The 15,414-nt window shown below is 43.1% G+C and overlaps 2 protein-coding genes across 4 annotated transcripts in view; one reads left to right on the top strand and one right to left on the bottom strand.

Moving 5' to 3' along the window:
- Positions 1-9,895, bottom strand: part of APOO (apolipoprotein O) — a 58,227-nt gene extending 48,332 nt beyond the window's left edge. The window contains exon 1 of one of the 3 annotated variants that reach the window (XM_036305772.1): positions 9,637-9,895. In XM_036305772.1, coding sequence (XP_036161665.1) covers positions 9,637-9,645 — 9 coding nt within the window. In that variant the 5' untranslated portion in view covers positions 9,646-9,895. The remainder of the gene's footprint in view (positions 1-9,636) is intronic. The other 2 variants (XM_036305771.1, XM_036305770.1) reach the window with 2 other exon arrangements.
- A 122-nt stretch (positions 9,896-10,017) lies between these two features.
- The window catches only part of CUNHXorf58 (chromosome unknown CXorf58 homolog), a 42,408-nt gene continuing 37,011 nt past the window's right edge, over positions 10,018-15,414 (top strand). The window contains exons 1-2 of the mRNA XM_036305895.1: positions 10,018-10,169; positions 13,127-13,268. Of these exons, the coding sequence (XP_036161788.1) occupies positions 13,153-13,268 (116 nt within the window). The 5' untranslated portion in view covers positions 10,018-10,169; positions 13,127-13,152. The remainder of the gene's footprint in view (positions 10,170-13,126; positions 13,269-15,414) is intronic.

Here is a 15,414-nt window from a genome sequence, read left to right as displayed (position 1 = left end):
AAAGTGCCTTTAAGACAATATTCATTCAAAATACAACTATACTATCTATAATGCTATTATCATGAAGATACAGCTTAATATTCAAAGTTACAGGCTCTCAGCATACTGAAAACTCTACAACCCTTCCACTAAATTCTTGCGTATACAAGTTTTTGTGTACAATGGACACAAGTTTTAAAACCTGCTACATTAAGCTCGGCCTACGTGGCTCCGTGGTTGAGCACCGACCTATGAACCAGGAGGTCACGGTTCGATTCCCAGTCAGGGCACATGTGTGGGTTGCGGGCTCGATCCCCAGTGTGGGGTGTGCAGGAGGCAGAAATTGGTACTGTTCAAGCTTTCTAATAAAACTGGCATGAGGCCATGCAAAAATTAAGAAAAAATCAGCAAAAGTAAAAAAAAAAAAAAAAAAAAAAAACACAAAAAACAACAACTTTCAAGTTCAAAGATATATCTTTAGACTGAGACTTTCCCCTGAAAATATCTGCCTAGTTTCTTGTTATATGCACTAACTCTAAAATTCCACTTAAGCATTATTGCAGAAAAGTCAACTGATATAAACTCTTTTAATCCTTTCATTTAAAAAAAAAAAACTTTTGGTACCTTCCTGTCATATTACAAATAACCCAACTCTCAAATTTTTGAAATAGATACATATATTTGCTATAGAGGTTTTTTTTAGAGATTTCTTATCAATCGAATTACTTGCAGTAATTTTAAATGTACCACACAAGCAAATATCAAAATTCATTTCCTAGCCTCTAAGAAGTTCCAGTTTAATCTAGAAAGGACATGGGTGTGGAGCACATATACATACAGATTATAAATTAAACCTATATATCATAAAAGCCTACAAATATGCATAGGTCTCATGAGATAATAAATTCATTTATCAAAAATGTCTAACGTATTATCTACTGTTCTCCATTTTGTCTCTGCCCCCCCTCATTCTTTTAAAGTGTAATTCATCTACTTCTTCCGTATCCTCTTCCAGTGTTAGCTGCACCTGAGAGGCTATTTGCATTTTAGAAGTAGATGGAAGAGTGTGTTACAGTGACCTAAGCAGAAGTCAGTTCCAAATGAGAAGTGAATTTGAAAAGTCTGATCAACTTTTTTTTTAAAGGGGGATATTCAAAGACTTTATTATTTTTTTAATTGAGTTTTAGAGAGAGGAAGGGGGAGGGAAAGGAGAAGGGAGGAAGTGAGAAATGGAGAAAGGGAGAGATACAGAGACAGAGAGAGAAACATAATCGGTTGCCTCCTGCATGTGCTCCAACCAGGGATCAAACCAAAACTGCCCTGACTAGGAATCAAACCCGAGACCCTTTGGTACACAGGATGATGACGCTCCAGCCAACTGAGCCACACTGGCCAGGGCTGATCTACTTTATACCGTCCTAAGTTCACAGTGCTAACCTGAAACTCTAGATCACTTCAGTGGACAGATGTGCTGCAGGAACTGAAAATACTTTACATTCATATTGTGCTTTGTAGTTTACTATGCTTTTCACATACGTTATCTCATTTGAACCTCCCAAATATCCTGTTTGATATGAAGGGGCATATTACTGTCCCCACAGTACCTTGATAAAGGGACTCGGAGATAAAGAAACCTCATTAAGGCCACTCAGAAACCAGAAACACTACAACTAGAAGCCAGCCTGTGCTATCTGACTGCATCCAGCGGTGCAGGCAGTTTTTTCTTCTTTGTGATCTACCGCCCAACATCTTTGAAGGGTAAAAAGGAAAAAACATCCAATTAGTTCTTCACATAAGTAGGTATTTATGTGAGTAAAAATGTATTCACTATAATTCCTCATGGAGAATTGCCTCAGAGATGCTTAAATTGTAAGGGGGGGAATCTAAATTATCTTCCATGATATGTGGCATTTAAAATAATATTCAAGTAAAATGAAGTTATAGTATTTCTTTTCCAGTTTACAGATGATTTTCCTTTCCATTTAGCAGTGTAATTCTCCCCTCAGTTTATACCAGTAACATATTATTCAGGGTAAGGAAATTAATTTCAGAAAGTAAGATAGGCAATAAAGGCATTTACATCAAGACCAAACAGGCCCACCCAGCACGGCTCAGTGGTTGAGCATCGACCTATGAACCAGGACAGTGATGGCGAACCTTTTGAGCTCGGCGTGTCAGCATTTTTAAAAACCCTAACTTAACTCTGGTGCCGTGTCACATATAGAAATTTTTTGATATTTGCAACCATAGTAAAACAAAGACATATTTTTTATATTTATTTTATATATTTAAGTGCCATTTAACAAAGAAAAATCAACCAAAAAAATGAGTTCGCGTGTCACCTCTGACACGCGTGTCATAGGTTTGCCATCACCGAACCAGGAGGTCACGGTTCGATTCCTGGTCAGGGCACATACCTGGGCTGCGGGCTCGATCCCCAGTGTGGGACGTGGAGGAGGCAGCCGATCAATGATTCTTTCTCATGACTGATGTTTCTCTCTCTCTCTCCCTATCCCTTCCTCTCTGAAATCAATAAAACATATATTTTTTAAAAGACCAAACAACCACAAAGAATATGTGAGGTAATAATGCTCTACAGCCCAAAACATGGTCACCTCTGAGTACAAGTCACATATCTGTCTTTACCGAAGGAACTGATACAGACCAGCTTTCACTATATTTCCTCTTCTCAGGTCGAGACGTCTGAGGATTCTCCCATCTCCAGCCCACATCTCTCTCATGAAAACTCCATACTTTTGGGTTCCATCCCAACTGAATCTCACCTCTTACTGTCCACAGATATTACAATAAGCCCAACCTCTTCAAAATCAAATTATCGTCTTCTCCCAAACCAAACTCAGCCTTCTTCCACTTTCTCATTTCAATGAATGGTTCTAACAGCCACTGAATTGTCCAAGCCAAAAGCTTGAACAGCATCCTTGAATTCTCTTTCTCTCTCCTCTGCCACATCCATTCAACTACCAAGTTTTGAATAAATACTTTTGGAAAGCATCAAGAATGTGTACCACCATAACACTACTGTAAATAAAAAGGAAAAAAATGCTGTGGCAACCTCCTACAGCCAATCAAAAGTTAAGAGGCCAATTAAAAGTTACTAACAGCTCACATTTATCGAGACTTACTTTGTACCAAGCACCAGGCTAAGCTTTAGGTCTGAGTTAATTTAATCCACATAATAATTTGAGGTTGGTGCTAGTCTCATCCTGTTTTACAGATGAGGATACAGCTACAGAGAACTTTGGTATCTTGCCCACAGTTCCGCTGAATTCTCACTTCTGTGTCCCTGGGAGCACTTTTCTGCTCTACTTGGAAGGCCCTTTCAACCTTGTCTGTCCAGCTTCAAAGGTCAACGCAAGCACAGTCTCCTCTACAAAGTCTCCTGATGCCCCCTGCTGGTGCTTGCTCCTTAAGTCAGTGGTTCTCAAAGTTGGCTGCAAGTCTAAAACCTAGATGCCTAGATCCCAACCCTAGAGATTCTAATGGCATTGGTCTGGGTGCAACCGAGGCAATGGGACTTATAGAAGCTCCCCAGGTGGTTCTAATGCGCAGTCAAGACTGAGATCCACTGCTCTATATTTCCCCAACACTTTTACATTCGAGCACTTACCCCACTGCATTAGAATGGGCTGTTTATGTTTGTGCTGCTAACAGCATTGTGAGACCCTGAAAGGGAAGTTTCACAGTCACCTGGGGTTTTGTTGTTGTTGTTGTTTCAAAACTAGAGAGAGGTTCCTGAACCTCACTTATATACTAAATATGACCTGTGGCCAAGGCCCTGGAAACTATTTTTCTCTTGACGAATTATGATGTGTGGTCAAATTTGGAGACTCCTAGGTAAGAACAGGGTCTTTTCAATTGTACCCGCCAGGGTACAGCACAGTGCCCAGCTCATAGGTGGACCATGGTAAGCATTTGTGTAATGAATGAAATCTAGTAATGTGAATCTGGGGTTTGGGTGTATGTATTACATATTCAAGCTTCCTGAAGCAGCACCCTGAAAAGCTGCTTCTTGCAATAAAATGCAAATACTGGGCAGCCTTTCAAATGTGTTTTATAATCCACCAGTGCCCTCTGCTGGCCTAAAGATGAATAGCTAGATCAAAACCTGTTCCAGTTCAAATATTTAATTGTATATGCACATAACTAGTCACACACACTGTACTTTTTCCACCAACACCTATACTATCAACTCCTTTGCCCTCAGGTCCCAGGTGACCCAAGCTGATAACACCCAAACCCAAATCAATCCTACTGTTTGCTCTGTCCCCACTCCTGGGCTACAATCATGATACACCTGCCCTAGCAGCTCTCAGCCTCTCACTTATCTCTTTTGTTCCTTGGTCAGTGCTCCTCCAAATCCCACCGCAGTCATAAAATTACTCACCTTGAAAACACAAGAAACCATTCATCTACCAAGTTGCCTCAGTTCTTGCTATTTAAAGTATGACAGGGGACCAGCAGCCTCTGTATCACCCAGGAGTTTGTTTAAAATACAGAATCTGCCCTGACTGGGTCTTGGGTTCAATTCCCAGTCAGGGCACATAGCTAGGTTGCCGATTTGGTCCCAGTTGGGCCCAAATGGAGACAACCAATCTCTCTCTCTCTCTCTCTATCTCTCTTTTTCTCAAATCAATAAAGATATCCTCAGGTGAGGATTTTTTTTTTAATGGAGAATCTGAGCTCCCACCTCAGACTACTGAATTAGAAGCTGCATTTTAAGAAGAGTCACATGCACATTACAGTTTGAGAAGTGCTGGTTCTCAACTACAACATCTACCTAACACCACCATTTTATGACAAATATTTTTTAAGTAATTCCTTATTTTTTTTAAATCATCATCCGAGGATATTTTTCCCATTGATTTTCAGAGAGAGGGAAAGACAGAGAGAAATATCAATGTGAGAGAAACACATCGATTGGTTGTTTCCTGCACGTGCCCCAATCAGGGCCCAGGCCAGGAAGGAACTTACAACCGAGGTACATGACCTTGACCAGAATCAAACCCCTTCAATCTGCAGGCTAACGCTCTATCCACTAAGCCAAGCCTAGAGCCAAGCCGGCTAGGCAAAGTAATTCTTTTGCTATCTATAATAATAAAAGCATAATATGCTAATTAGACCGGATGTCCTTCCGGATGACCTTCCAGACGAAGCTGAGGCAGAGGGGGCCAAGGCAAAGGCAGCCGAGGCAGAGGCAGCCAACACGGTGGGCGGGGGCTGAAGCAGAAGCGGCTGCCAAGGTAGCAGAGGCCAGGCCCCTTGCACAAATTTCGTGCATTGGGCCTCTAGTCTTTAAATAAAATTTATCACCCACTTAAGTCCAAAAAAGAGACCAGTATACTGATTTGATGGTAACATAATGGAGAACAAAAAGGAAAGATATGTATGAATTAGATTTCATTATATAAATGTTCAACACAACTAAATTAAAGATGTGAAGAACAACCCAAGTACGTAGAGGGGGTAGTACCATCCAGATGAGAACCACTAGTCTACAATCACTGTCATCCTTCTCCTTCCATCTCACAGGAGGGAGGGATTATCTCTCCTTTTAAAGTTGAAGAATTCTCTCTTGTAAAAGCTCCCTCCCCACATTCCTCCCTAGGCCATAAACATTGTCAAATCTTGAAATACTGCAACAACCACAAGACAACTCTAGAATCCTGACCCAACATGTCCCTCTAGCTTGACAATCAAGCTTATCAAACATTGTGCACATTTATACATCTCTCAAGCACCAACCATACTAATCTAGCTTTCACTTCCATCAGTAAACCTGTATCATGAAAGCTTTCCAAATTGCCCAAATCAATGAACTTCTCCAAATTCAATTAACCTATCTTTCTACAATGGACATTGTTGGTTACATATCCATTCCCCCAGTGTTCATGAATTCCTTTCTCCTGTGTGATTAAGGTAAAGTGACCGTATTCAGACATGATCCTGTGGCTAAGCCAATCAGAGCACAGCATTCCCGTAGCGATCGCTAAAGGTCAGGGGCAGACACCTGATCTGTGTTGGTCCAATCAGGCTGAAGAAAGAGCATAATCCAAGCATGGCAGTTTTGCCACCTCTCTCTTGCTCTAGTGAGTGGGAAAGCATGTGTTACAGTCATCTTGCAACCATAGGGGAATCAATCTTACTGCTGAAAGCCAAGAAAAGAGACTGGGTCCTGGATAACATGTTTGACCCACAAGAGTCCACCCTTCCTCTGGACTTTGTGAGATAATTTGCCTTACTATTTAAACAACTGGTTTTTCCCAGCTGAAAGTATCCTAGCATAGCCTGTCCTTCTCGAAACTTTCCTCCCTTAATTTTCTAAACATCACTGTTTTGTGCTTCTACTTCTCAAAAGTTGCTTCTCTATGTGGGAATGCAGACTGGTGCAGCCACTATGGAAGACAGTATAGAGTTTCCTCAAAAAGTTAAAAATGGAACTCCCATTTGACCCAGTGATCCCACTTCTAGGAATATATACCAGGAAACCAGAAACACCAATCAGAAAGGATATATGCACCCCTATGTTCATAGCAGCACAATTTACCATAGCTAAGATCTGGAAACAGCCGAAATGCCCATCAGCAGATGAATGGATTAGAAAACTGTGGTACATCTACACAATGGAATACTATGCTGCTGTAAAAAAGAAGGAATTCTTACCATTTGCAACAGCATGGATGGAACTGGAGAGCATTATGCTAAGTGAAATAAGCCAGTCAATGAAAGAAAAATACCACATGATCTCACTCATTTATGGATCATTAAGACCATTATAAACTGACGAACAAAAATAGATACAGAGGCAGAGCAACATCGAACAGACTGTCAAACTACAGCGGGAAGGCCAGGGAGGGTTGGGGGGAGTGGAGATCAACCGAAGGACTTGTATGCATACATATAAGCATAACTAATGGACACAAGACACTGGGGGGGAGGGGAGGCCAGGGGAAGGTCAAGGGGAGAAAAAAAAAAAGGAGACATATGTAATACTCTTTGTAATACTTTAAGCCAGCAGTTCTCAACCTGTGGGTCGCGACCCCTTTGGCGGTCGAACGACCCTTTCACAGGGGTCGCCTAAATACATCCTGCATATCAGATATTTACATTACGATTCATAACAGTAGCAAAATTACAGTTATGAAGTAGCAACGAAAATAATTTTATGGTTTGGGGTCACAACATGAGGAACTGTATTAAAGGGTCGCAGCATTAGGAAGGTTGAGAACCACTGCTTTAAGCAATAAAACAAAATTTAAAAAAAAAAGTTGCTTCTCCATCTCTGGCCTCCCCTCTTCCTCTGCCTACTCCTTGTATGTTGGTATTCTCCAAGGTTTCTTGCATCTTTTCTACTCCAACTACATATTTGAATTATTTATCTCACTCTATATTTCCCTTGACACAGCAGAACTGAGTTCCTGGCATTGCCCCCAATGGAATACCAGTGCTAATGTTCCACAACTCATCCAACTCAGGAACTCCTACTAGTCTTTCATCAGTAAACTTAAATGTCTCCTCTTTGAAGCCTCTCCTGAAGTCCCCATGGGTTCCTTGCCTTTTTGTGCCATAGACTTCTTTGGCTGTCTGGTGAGCCCTCTGGACCCCTTCTCAAAGTAATGCTTCTAACTGCATAAAACACTAATTATATTGCAAGTTATTAAAAATATTTTTAAAACCCAAAATCTGATATAGTAATATGTGCTTCATTATTAGCTCATTAAATAAAAAGATCTAACAGTGAGTCCTATAACTACTGTCATTTTGAAGTAGTGATGAGCATAAATGACATGTGCAACAACTGTAATGTGATGTGAAAAAGTCTATGACTTGCATTGGTTTTGGACTTCTACTGGTGACAGGTACTGCTAATACTATTGTGATTTGTTGCTATAGTAGCTTAATAAATTAATGGCTCCTACTGAACCACACCTCCTTATATCCATGCTCTTATGTAGTCCCCCACCATATTGACGCTGGGGTTGGTCATGTGACTTGTCTTGACATCAGCAAATGTGATACAAGCCAATAAGTTTGCACATTGAGACTTGCCCTCTTGTAACCCAGGAACCATGTGAGGAAGCTCAAGTTAGGCACATTGAGGAGTACCAAGCCCCCAGACTTGAGAATAAGATCACCTTGTAGTATAGCCACCAACTGAATTCATCCGCTGGCAGATGCCAGCAAAACTGCCCAGCCAACCCACAGATAGAATAAATCAGTTGTTTTAAGGCACTGACTTGCAGTGGATCATTCTCCAGCAATAGATAACTGACACAGTTATCTACATTCATAATAGGAGAAGTTGCTAAATTTCAGTTAGAGACTGGTAAAAAATATATTATTTTTCCATCAGAGATCAGGGACTCCCTAGATTCTATCCAAACACTTTTGAGGGGATGAGGACCACATGTTAAGAAGTCCTGGTTAGGCAGAGTATATCCTGCTCTCCTTTTAACTACCACACAGTACATTGTTGATACCCATGTAAACTGATCACAGCATATCCTTTGTCATTGCAGCCCTAAAACTGAGCTGAGCTTCCAGCACATAATAGGTGTTCAACACAAATTAAATAAATGCAAGTTGTCTGGGATCTCATGCTGACTAAACTGTGAGCTGCCTGAAGACAAAATAAAAGTGAATGCTTAGATGGTAACTCTATGTGCCAGAGACCTCCAAGTGCTTTGCACTAACTTATTTATTTCTTATAACAACCCTATGAGGTACATGCTATTACAATTTCACTAGCAGAAAAACAAGTACAAAGAGGTTAAGTGACTTGCTCAAGGTCACACAGCTAGAAAATGGCAATGCCAGGGTAAGAAGGCAAAAATCTATGCTCTGGTTTTATAGCCTATATTAATGCACCCAAAGCACACTGCAGGAGCTCAATAAAAGTTTTGAGCAATATTTTTGAAATTTCATTAGCATTATTTTATGGGTGTTATGCTTTTTGCAGAAAAATTTCTGGTAGCTTGTGATTTGTTTTTCAAGACAGAAACTATCATTTACTTTTTTAAGTAGTAGAATAATAACTTTGTTAAAATGCAGATTTTCGATAAAAGTCTTCACTGTACAAGTCAATTTCTTTCGGAGGACACGAATTCATAAAATGTAAAAAAAGTTCGACTTGTCCACACTAAATAATGTTCATTAAGGAGGAGAGTAAAACTCCAGCTTCCCCCCTCACCCAACTTCTCCTAAGCCAGCAACCCCCAACATCCTACAGCAGCTTCTCAAGAGGGTGGCCCTCCCCCATTCATACACAAGGTTCTGAAATCTGACCCTGCCAAGCAACCAAAGCTGAACCCCGCAAAGCTCCGAGATGGCCTCATCCTACCCACAAACCCAAGAGGGCACAACGGGGAGAGGGTGGGTACTTTGGGGGGTACTTTAGTTTTTCAAAGTGTTTTATTCACGAGAATGAGACCCAAATGGCCCCACCCACCCTCCCCGGAGTCTCACGCCTCCGCCCGGCAGCCGTTGGCTCCGAGCGGACAGGTGAATGAACCGCGGCACCAAGATGCGGCCGGCCCGGAGGCGGGAAGAACCTCAGGGCGAGTAGGGCCTGGTCCCCAGAGAGGCGCCGGGATACCGGGAGGGAGCGGTGACAGCTGTGACCGGGCTCCACGCTCTCACCTTGAACATGTCGCTGGCAACGGCGGCTCTGGCGGGGTCACCCCGACCTAGGCCCCGCCCACTACAGAGAGGCGGCTACGGCGGCCGGATAGGGTCCTGATTCTTCCTACCACCAGCGGGCCGCCGTGCGGGTGGTGGTGGTACAGTCGAGTTGGTCCCGCGAAAGCTTAGTTCGGAAGCGAGGGTGAGAAGCGACGTCGCTAAGCTGCAGCGCGTCGCGCGTCGCGCCTCGCGCGACGGGCGAGCTTAAGCCCGCCTCCCGGAAGCTCCGCCCCTGCGCCGGTGGTTGCTAAGCGGCCAGAAAGCGCCGGCTCAGTGTGGGCGGAACTAGCGGGAGCGAGGTGGGAGGCGCCAGGATGCCTCGCGGCGCTGGGAATCGGCTTTCGCAGGCCTGATTGGCCACCTAGCGGCGTGGGCTGAGAATCTTGTGCGCGAGGTCTCTGGGCGAGGGCGCCCGAAGGGCCTTGGGCCGCTTGGAAAGCCTCGGACCCAGAAGCCGCCGACTTCGGGGGCCTGGATTTACCTCTCAAAAGGTTTTCAGATTTTTTTTTTTTTTTACGGTGGGCTAGAGTTCTGAGGTCTTAAACTAATTTGCTACGTCCTTTAGTCTTCTCTTTGATATACTTAAGTGCATGCCCCTCACTGGCAATCAATCGTTTGTCCCTTAATACGTAATAAGTAATAATTATCCTATTAACAAGGATAGTAAGCTCTAACACGGCGTTTACTATGTGCCCAGCTCAGCCCTCAACTACTTACACATACTTATCTAACACTTTGGACAACCAAAGTAGATGGGCCTGATTATTGTTCCCAACCTAATAGATGACGAAACTGAGGCATAGAGAAGTAATTTGTAAAAGGCCACACAGAAGGAAAGTGGGAGGCCAGGATCAAACCTAGCTAGTCTACGTTTAAAGCCTGTGATCTTGCGTGAATAATTGGTATTAATGTGTCATAATGGGGCGGGGGGGGGTGTTCATATTTCATCCTGTATTTCATGTCCTAACCCCATAGGAAGTGTAAAGCCACCCAGGCAGGCATCCGGAAGATTTGGGAGGTTTGTGTGGTGGCATCACTGCCCTCCAGTCAAAGACCACTTGGAACACCAGTGTGGTTTAACAAGTTGGGTTTATTTCTCACTGCTGCAAGGAAAACGCACACTTTGGGACACAGTGGGACATCTCAGTAAGAGGGTGTTAGAAAGATTTATTACAGGATTTGGGCTTCGTTGGGTGATTTTGGGGCAAGTTCAAGGAAACGGGCTTTGCTCTGGATTGGGTGTGGTTAGGAAGCCAGTGTAACACCAAATCCCAGCTGTGAGTGCCAGATGTTAAAGGCTGCTTTTCTCCTTCTCAAGTGAATTGTATGTTCCAAGCTACCCCCATCCACATCCCTAAGGAGAAATATTGAGAAGACTCTGCATTAGTAATGGAATGACATATGTATATAAAAATGTGAAGTATATTGATAAATTAGGACAGGAGTTTTTAATTTGGGAAGTATGTGAACTTGGATGGGAAAAAATTACAACTTTATTTTTACTAACCTCTAACTGAACTTTACCATTTCTTTCCATTATAGTGCAGGCAACAAACCACAGTAATATCAGCAGTACCTGTGACTTGGTCATTAATAGAAAGCGCAGATGTCTTCATATCATGTTCTAGTCATGGAAGATTTCTTGAGATATCATTTCTGCTCATTTACCACTTCACAAGTACAATAGTGACTAGAGCTCTCATTTTATTTAATGCAGAAAGAAGGCACATATCTCTGTAATTTGGTTTTTGAAAATAGTGCAACAGTGATTTCAATATAATTGAAGTTTTCTGGAATCCTACATATTTTATGTTGTGCATTTTTAAAAGCATAGTTCTTGTAAGGAGTCTGCCCTTAGGGATTCACAACACCCAAAGAAAAGAGAAAGAGCCCCTGATTTAGTAGAAGAGACTAAGCAGTGACCAAGAATTTGGGAACTGCATCCAAATTGGAGTAATGCATCAAGGGATAGAAAATCAGAGATGGAATCAGATCATTTAGTACACACCATCTCACTTTACCAAGGTGGGGACTGTGTTACTGAGAGTTTAAGGCAGCAGTCGCCAACCGGTGGTCCGCGGACCACTGGTGGTCCATGAGGTTGGCAACCGCTGGTTTAAGGGACTTGCCCAAAGTTTCACAGCTATTCCATGACAAAATCAGGGTAGAAATTTTTTAGACTAGCATGTGAAAACCCTGCACTCTGCTAGGCATTAGGGAGTCCATAGTTAGCAATATGCCTCCTGCCTTCAATGAACTAGTAGGATGACAGCCAGGAAAATAAATAATAATGCAATATGAGAAGTACTCTAAAAGAAAAACATATACAGCACTATGGGACCTTGGAGACAGGAGTGAGCAGTTCTGTAAAAAAACAAAAGGTGGAAAACTTAAGAGACATCAGTGAGCTGGCATCTTCAAGGATAAATTGATGTTTGCTGGTAGCAGGGAAGTCATTCCAGGTAGAGGACATGGCCTGATCAGCAGTCCGGAGTTGTAAAACATTGACTGATTTTGGCAAGAAGTTCCTGTTCTCACAGAGTGTAGCAAGGAATGCTGATGAAAGTTGGTATTTTGAGATTTGACAGAGAATGGAACTAGATTGTGAAAAGGCTAGAACGGCATACTTGGGAGTCTGGACTTCAGCTTGGAGGAAATGAGGTGACCCTGAAAGAGTTTGTGTTGTTTTTTTTTAATATATTTTTATTTATCTCAGAGAGGGAGGCAGAGATAGAAACATCAATGATGAGCCCTAGCTGGCTTGGCTCAGTGAATAGAGCGTCAGCCTGCGGACTGAAGGGTCCCAGGTTCAATTCTGGCCAAGGGCACATGCCTGGGTTGAGGACTCGATCCCCAGTAGGGGACGAGCAGGAGGCAGCCGAGCAATGATTCTCATCATTGATGTTTCTATCTCTCTCTCCTTCTTTCCTCTCTGAAATCAATAAAGAAATATATTTTTTTAAAAAAACATCAATGATGAGAGAGAATCATTGATTGGTTGCTTCCTGCTCACTCCACACTGGGGATCGAGGCCACAACCCAGGCATGTGCCCTGACCCGGAATCTAACCGTGACCTCCTGGTTCATAGGTTGACTGAGCCACTGCGGCCAGGCCCTGAAATATTTTAAGTTGGGGAGTGATGAGGTTGGGATATTGCTCTAAAAAGTTAACTCCAGCTGCAGAGTGGAAAATGAAGGACTAAGGAAGACTAAGATCCTGGAGACAGGGAGACCAGTTAGAAGGCAGTTGGATAGATTCCTTTGTCTTTCCCACATTCCTTATAATATTTTTAGTACACAAAGACTGTAAACTGTAAGAATATTAAGAGATACATGATGCCTTCCTTTTTAAGGAGTTCTGGAATTAGTACAACAGTCAATGACACTTGAGTCTCATCCAAACAATGTAATAATACAAATTATGACCTCAAATGCTTAATTTATATAGTTTCAGATTACTTCATTATAAGAAAAATGAGTGGTTCTTCAAAGGCAGGGGCCACTAGTGATGGAAAATCAGCTGATCCAACGGTGGTAAAAGGCCACAAAACACCTTTGCCAAATACTAAAAAGACAAAGCCAGTACGACCGTGAGTAGCCAAATTTCACCTTGTATCGTTTTCCACAACTGGACAGTTTACATACAGTTTTTACCTAGCTAACATCAAACACTTCTTGTTTTATCAATTATAGATTTTTGTGTGTTTTCAAATTACTTTTGGATAATTATTAAAATTACTAGAGGCCCAGTGCACGAAATTCATGCACTGATGGGGGGGGGGCTATTCCCTCAGCCTGGCCTGTGCCCTCTCGCAATCCAGGAGCTCTCGGGGGATGTCCGACTGATGAGGGAGCGAGCCTAAGCTGGCAGTTGGACATCCTTAGTGCTGCCACAGAAGCGGGAGAGGCTCCCACACCACCGCTGCGCTCAACAGCTGTGAGCCCAGCTCAGGGCTTCTGGCTGAGCTGTGCTCCCCCTGTGGGAGCACACTGACCACCAGGGGGCAGCTCCTGCATTGAGCGTCTGCCCCCTGGTGTTCAGTGTGCATCATAGCAACCGGTCGTTCGGCTGTTCAGTCGATTTGCCTGTTAGCCTTTTATTACATAGGATAGTATTTCATAATTTATAAAGCATGTTAATGCACATCTCTTTGATCCCGATACAACCCTGTGAAGCTGTCTTATTACATTTTATAAATGAGGACGCCGCAACTGGGAAAAGGTAGGTGGTTCGCAGAAGGTCAGACAGCTAATAAATGGCATTGACTCAGATTCAAAGGACTGTTTCCATACTCCAGGCTTTTTCTACTCTACACCTTGTAGTCTGCATTTTGCCAGCCAACAGTGATGCTATACAGGAATACCTCTCTTTGTGCCTGCAGCCCTGTGGGGTAATGATGGGGTTGGGAGGTTGGGGAGAAGGAGATCCCTGTGACTTGCCAGTGCTGGGATATGAACAAAAGTAAAATAATTATCTGGCCTGACTAGGATGAACCTGGTTCAAGCATAGATCACAAAGGAGTTTCTTTTCTAGGGCTGGTAATCGGCTCTCAGAAGAAAATTGGGCTTACTATAAACTTCAACAATTCCACATTGTATTTTCTTAGCACTTGAAATAGTTGGACAGTTTTTGTTTTTGTTTTTGTTTTTTTTTTGGTTAATCCTCACCTGAGGATATTTTTCCATTGATTTTTAGAGAGAGGGAAAGACAGAGAGATATATTGATGTGAGAGAAACAATCGATTGGTTGCCTCCTGCACGCATCCCGACCAGGGCCCTTGACCAGAATTGAACCAGGACCCTTTGGTCCGCAGTCCAACGCTCTATCCACTGAGCCAAACCAGCTAGGGCAGTTGGACAGTGGTGTGTTTTTTTTAATATATTTTTTATTGATTTTTTACAGAGAGGAAGGGAGAGGAATAGAGTTAGAAACATCAATGAGAGAAAAACATAGATCAGCTGCCTCCTGCACACTCCCTACTGGGGATGTGCCCGCAACCAAGGTACATGCCCTTGACTGGAATCGAACCCAGGACCCTTGAGTCCGCAGGCTGATGCTCTATCCACTGAGCCAAACCAGTTAGGGCTGGACAGTGTTTTTAAGAACTAACTACAGAGAAATCATTTTAGGTCATGGATGATTTTAGAAAACAAGTTTGTCTCCTCATACATTATTTATAATATACAAAAAGCCCAGTGCATGAAATTCATGCACTGGGGGTGGGGGTGGGGGCTCCTCAGCCCAGCCTGCCCCATGGGGAGTGGGCCTAAGCCACAGTCTGGCCTCAGAGGCTCAGAGCAGGCGCCTGTGTGTGTGTGTGTCCATTGGGAGCCTATCCCCAGCCGCGCCTCGGAGGATCAGAGCAGGCGCCCCCTGTGGGTGTGTGTGTGTGTTCACTGGGGGCCTGCCCCCAGCCGCGCCTCGGAGGCTTGGAGCAGGCACCCCTCTGTGTTGATCTCTCAGGCTCCGGGCCGCACCTGCGTGTTGTTCTCTCAGGCTCAGGGCCCTGGTTGTGACTGTTCTGAAGTCCAGACCTCATTTGCATGTTACTTCTTTTTATATATGTAGATATGCCTTTTGATGATAAAGTTTTTATCAGAATGGTTTTTTAATCTCAATGGAAATATTCGCAAGTATTTCATATCCCCATTCTAACTAGATTCAGCAAATAACCAACTCCAATGACCACATATAAATGTTCCTCGTTAGGTCAGTTTTAGGGTGGGAGTGGGGAG

This window comes from Myotis myotis, unplaced genomic scaffold (genome assembly GCF_014108235.1).
Source record: "Myotis myotis isolate mMyoMyo1 unplaced genomic scaffold, mMyoMyo1.p scaffold_m19_p_4, whole genome shotgun sequence".
NCBI classification, from domain to species: Eukaryota; Metazoa; Chordata; class Mammalia; order Chiroptera; family Vespertilionidae; genus Myotis; species Myotis myotis.
Note: the sequence above shows the minus strand (reverse complement) of the source record. Positions and strands in the feature narration are given on the sequence as shown.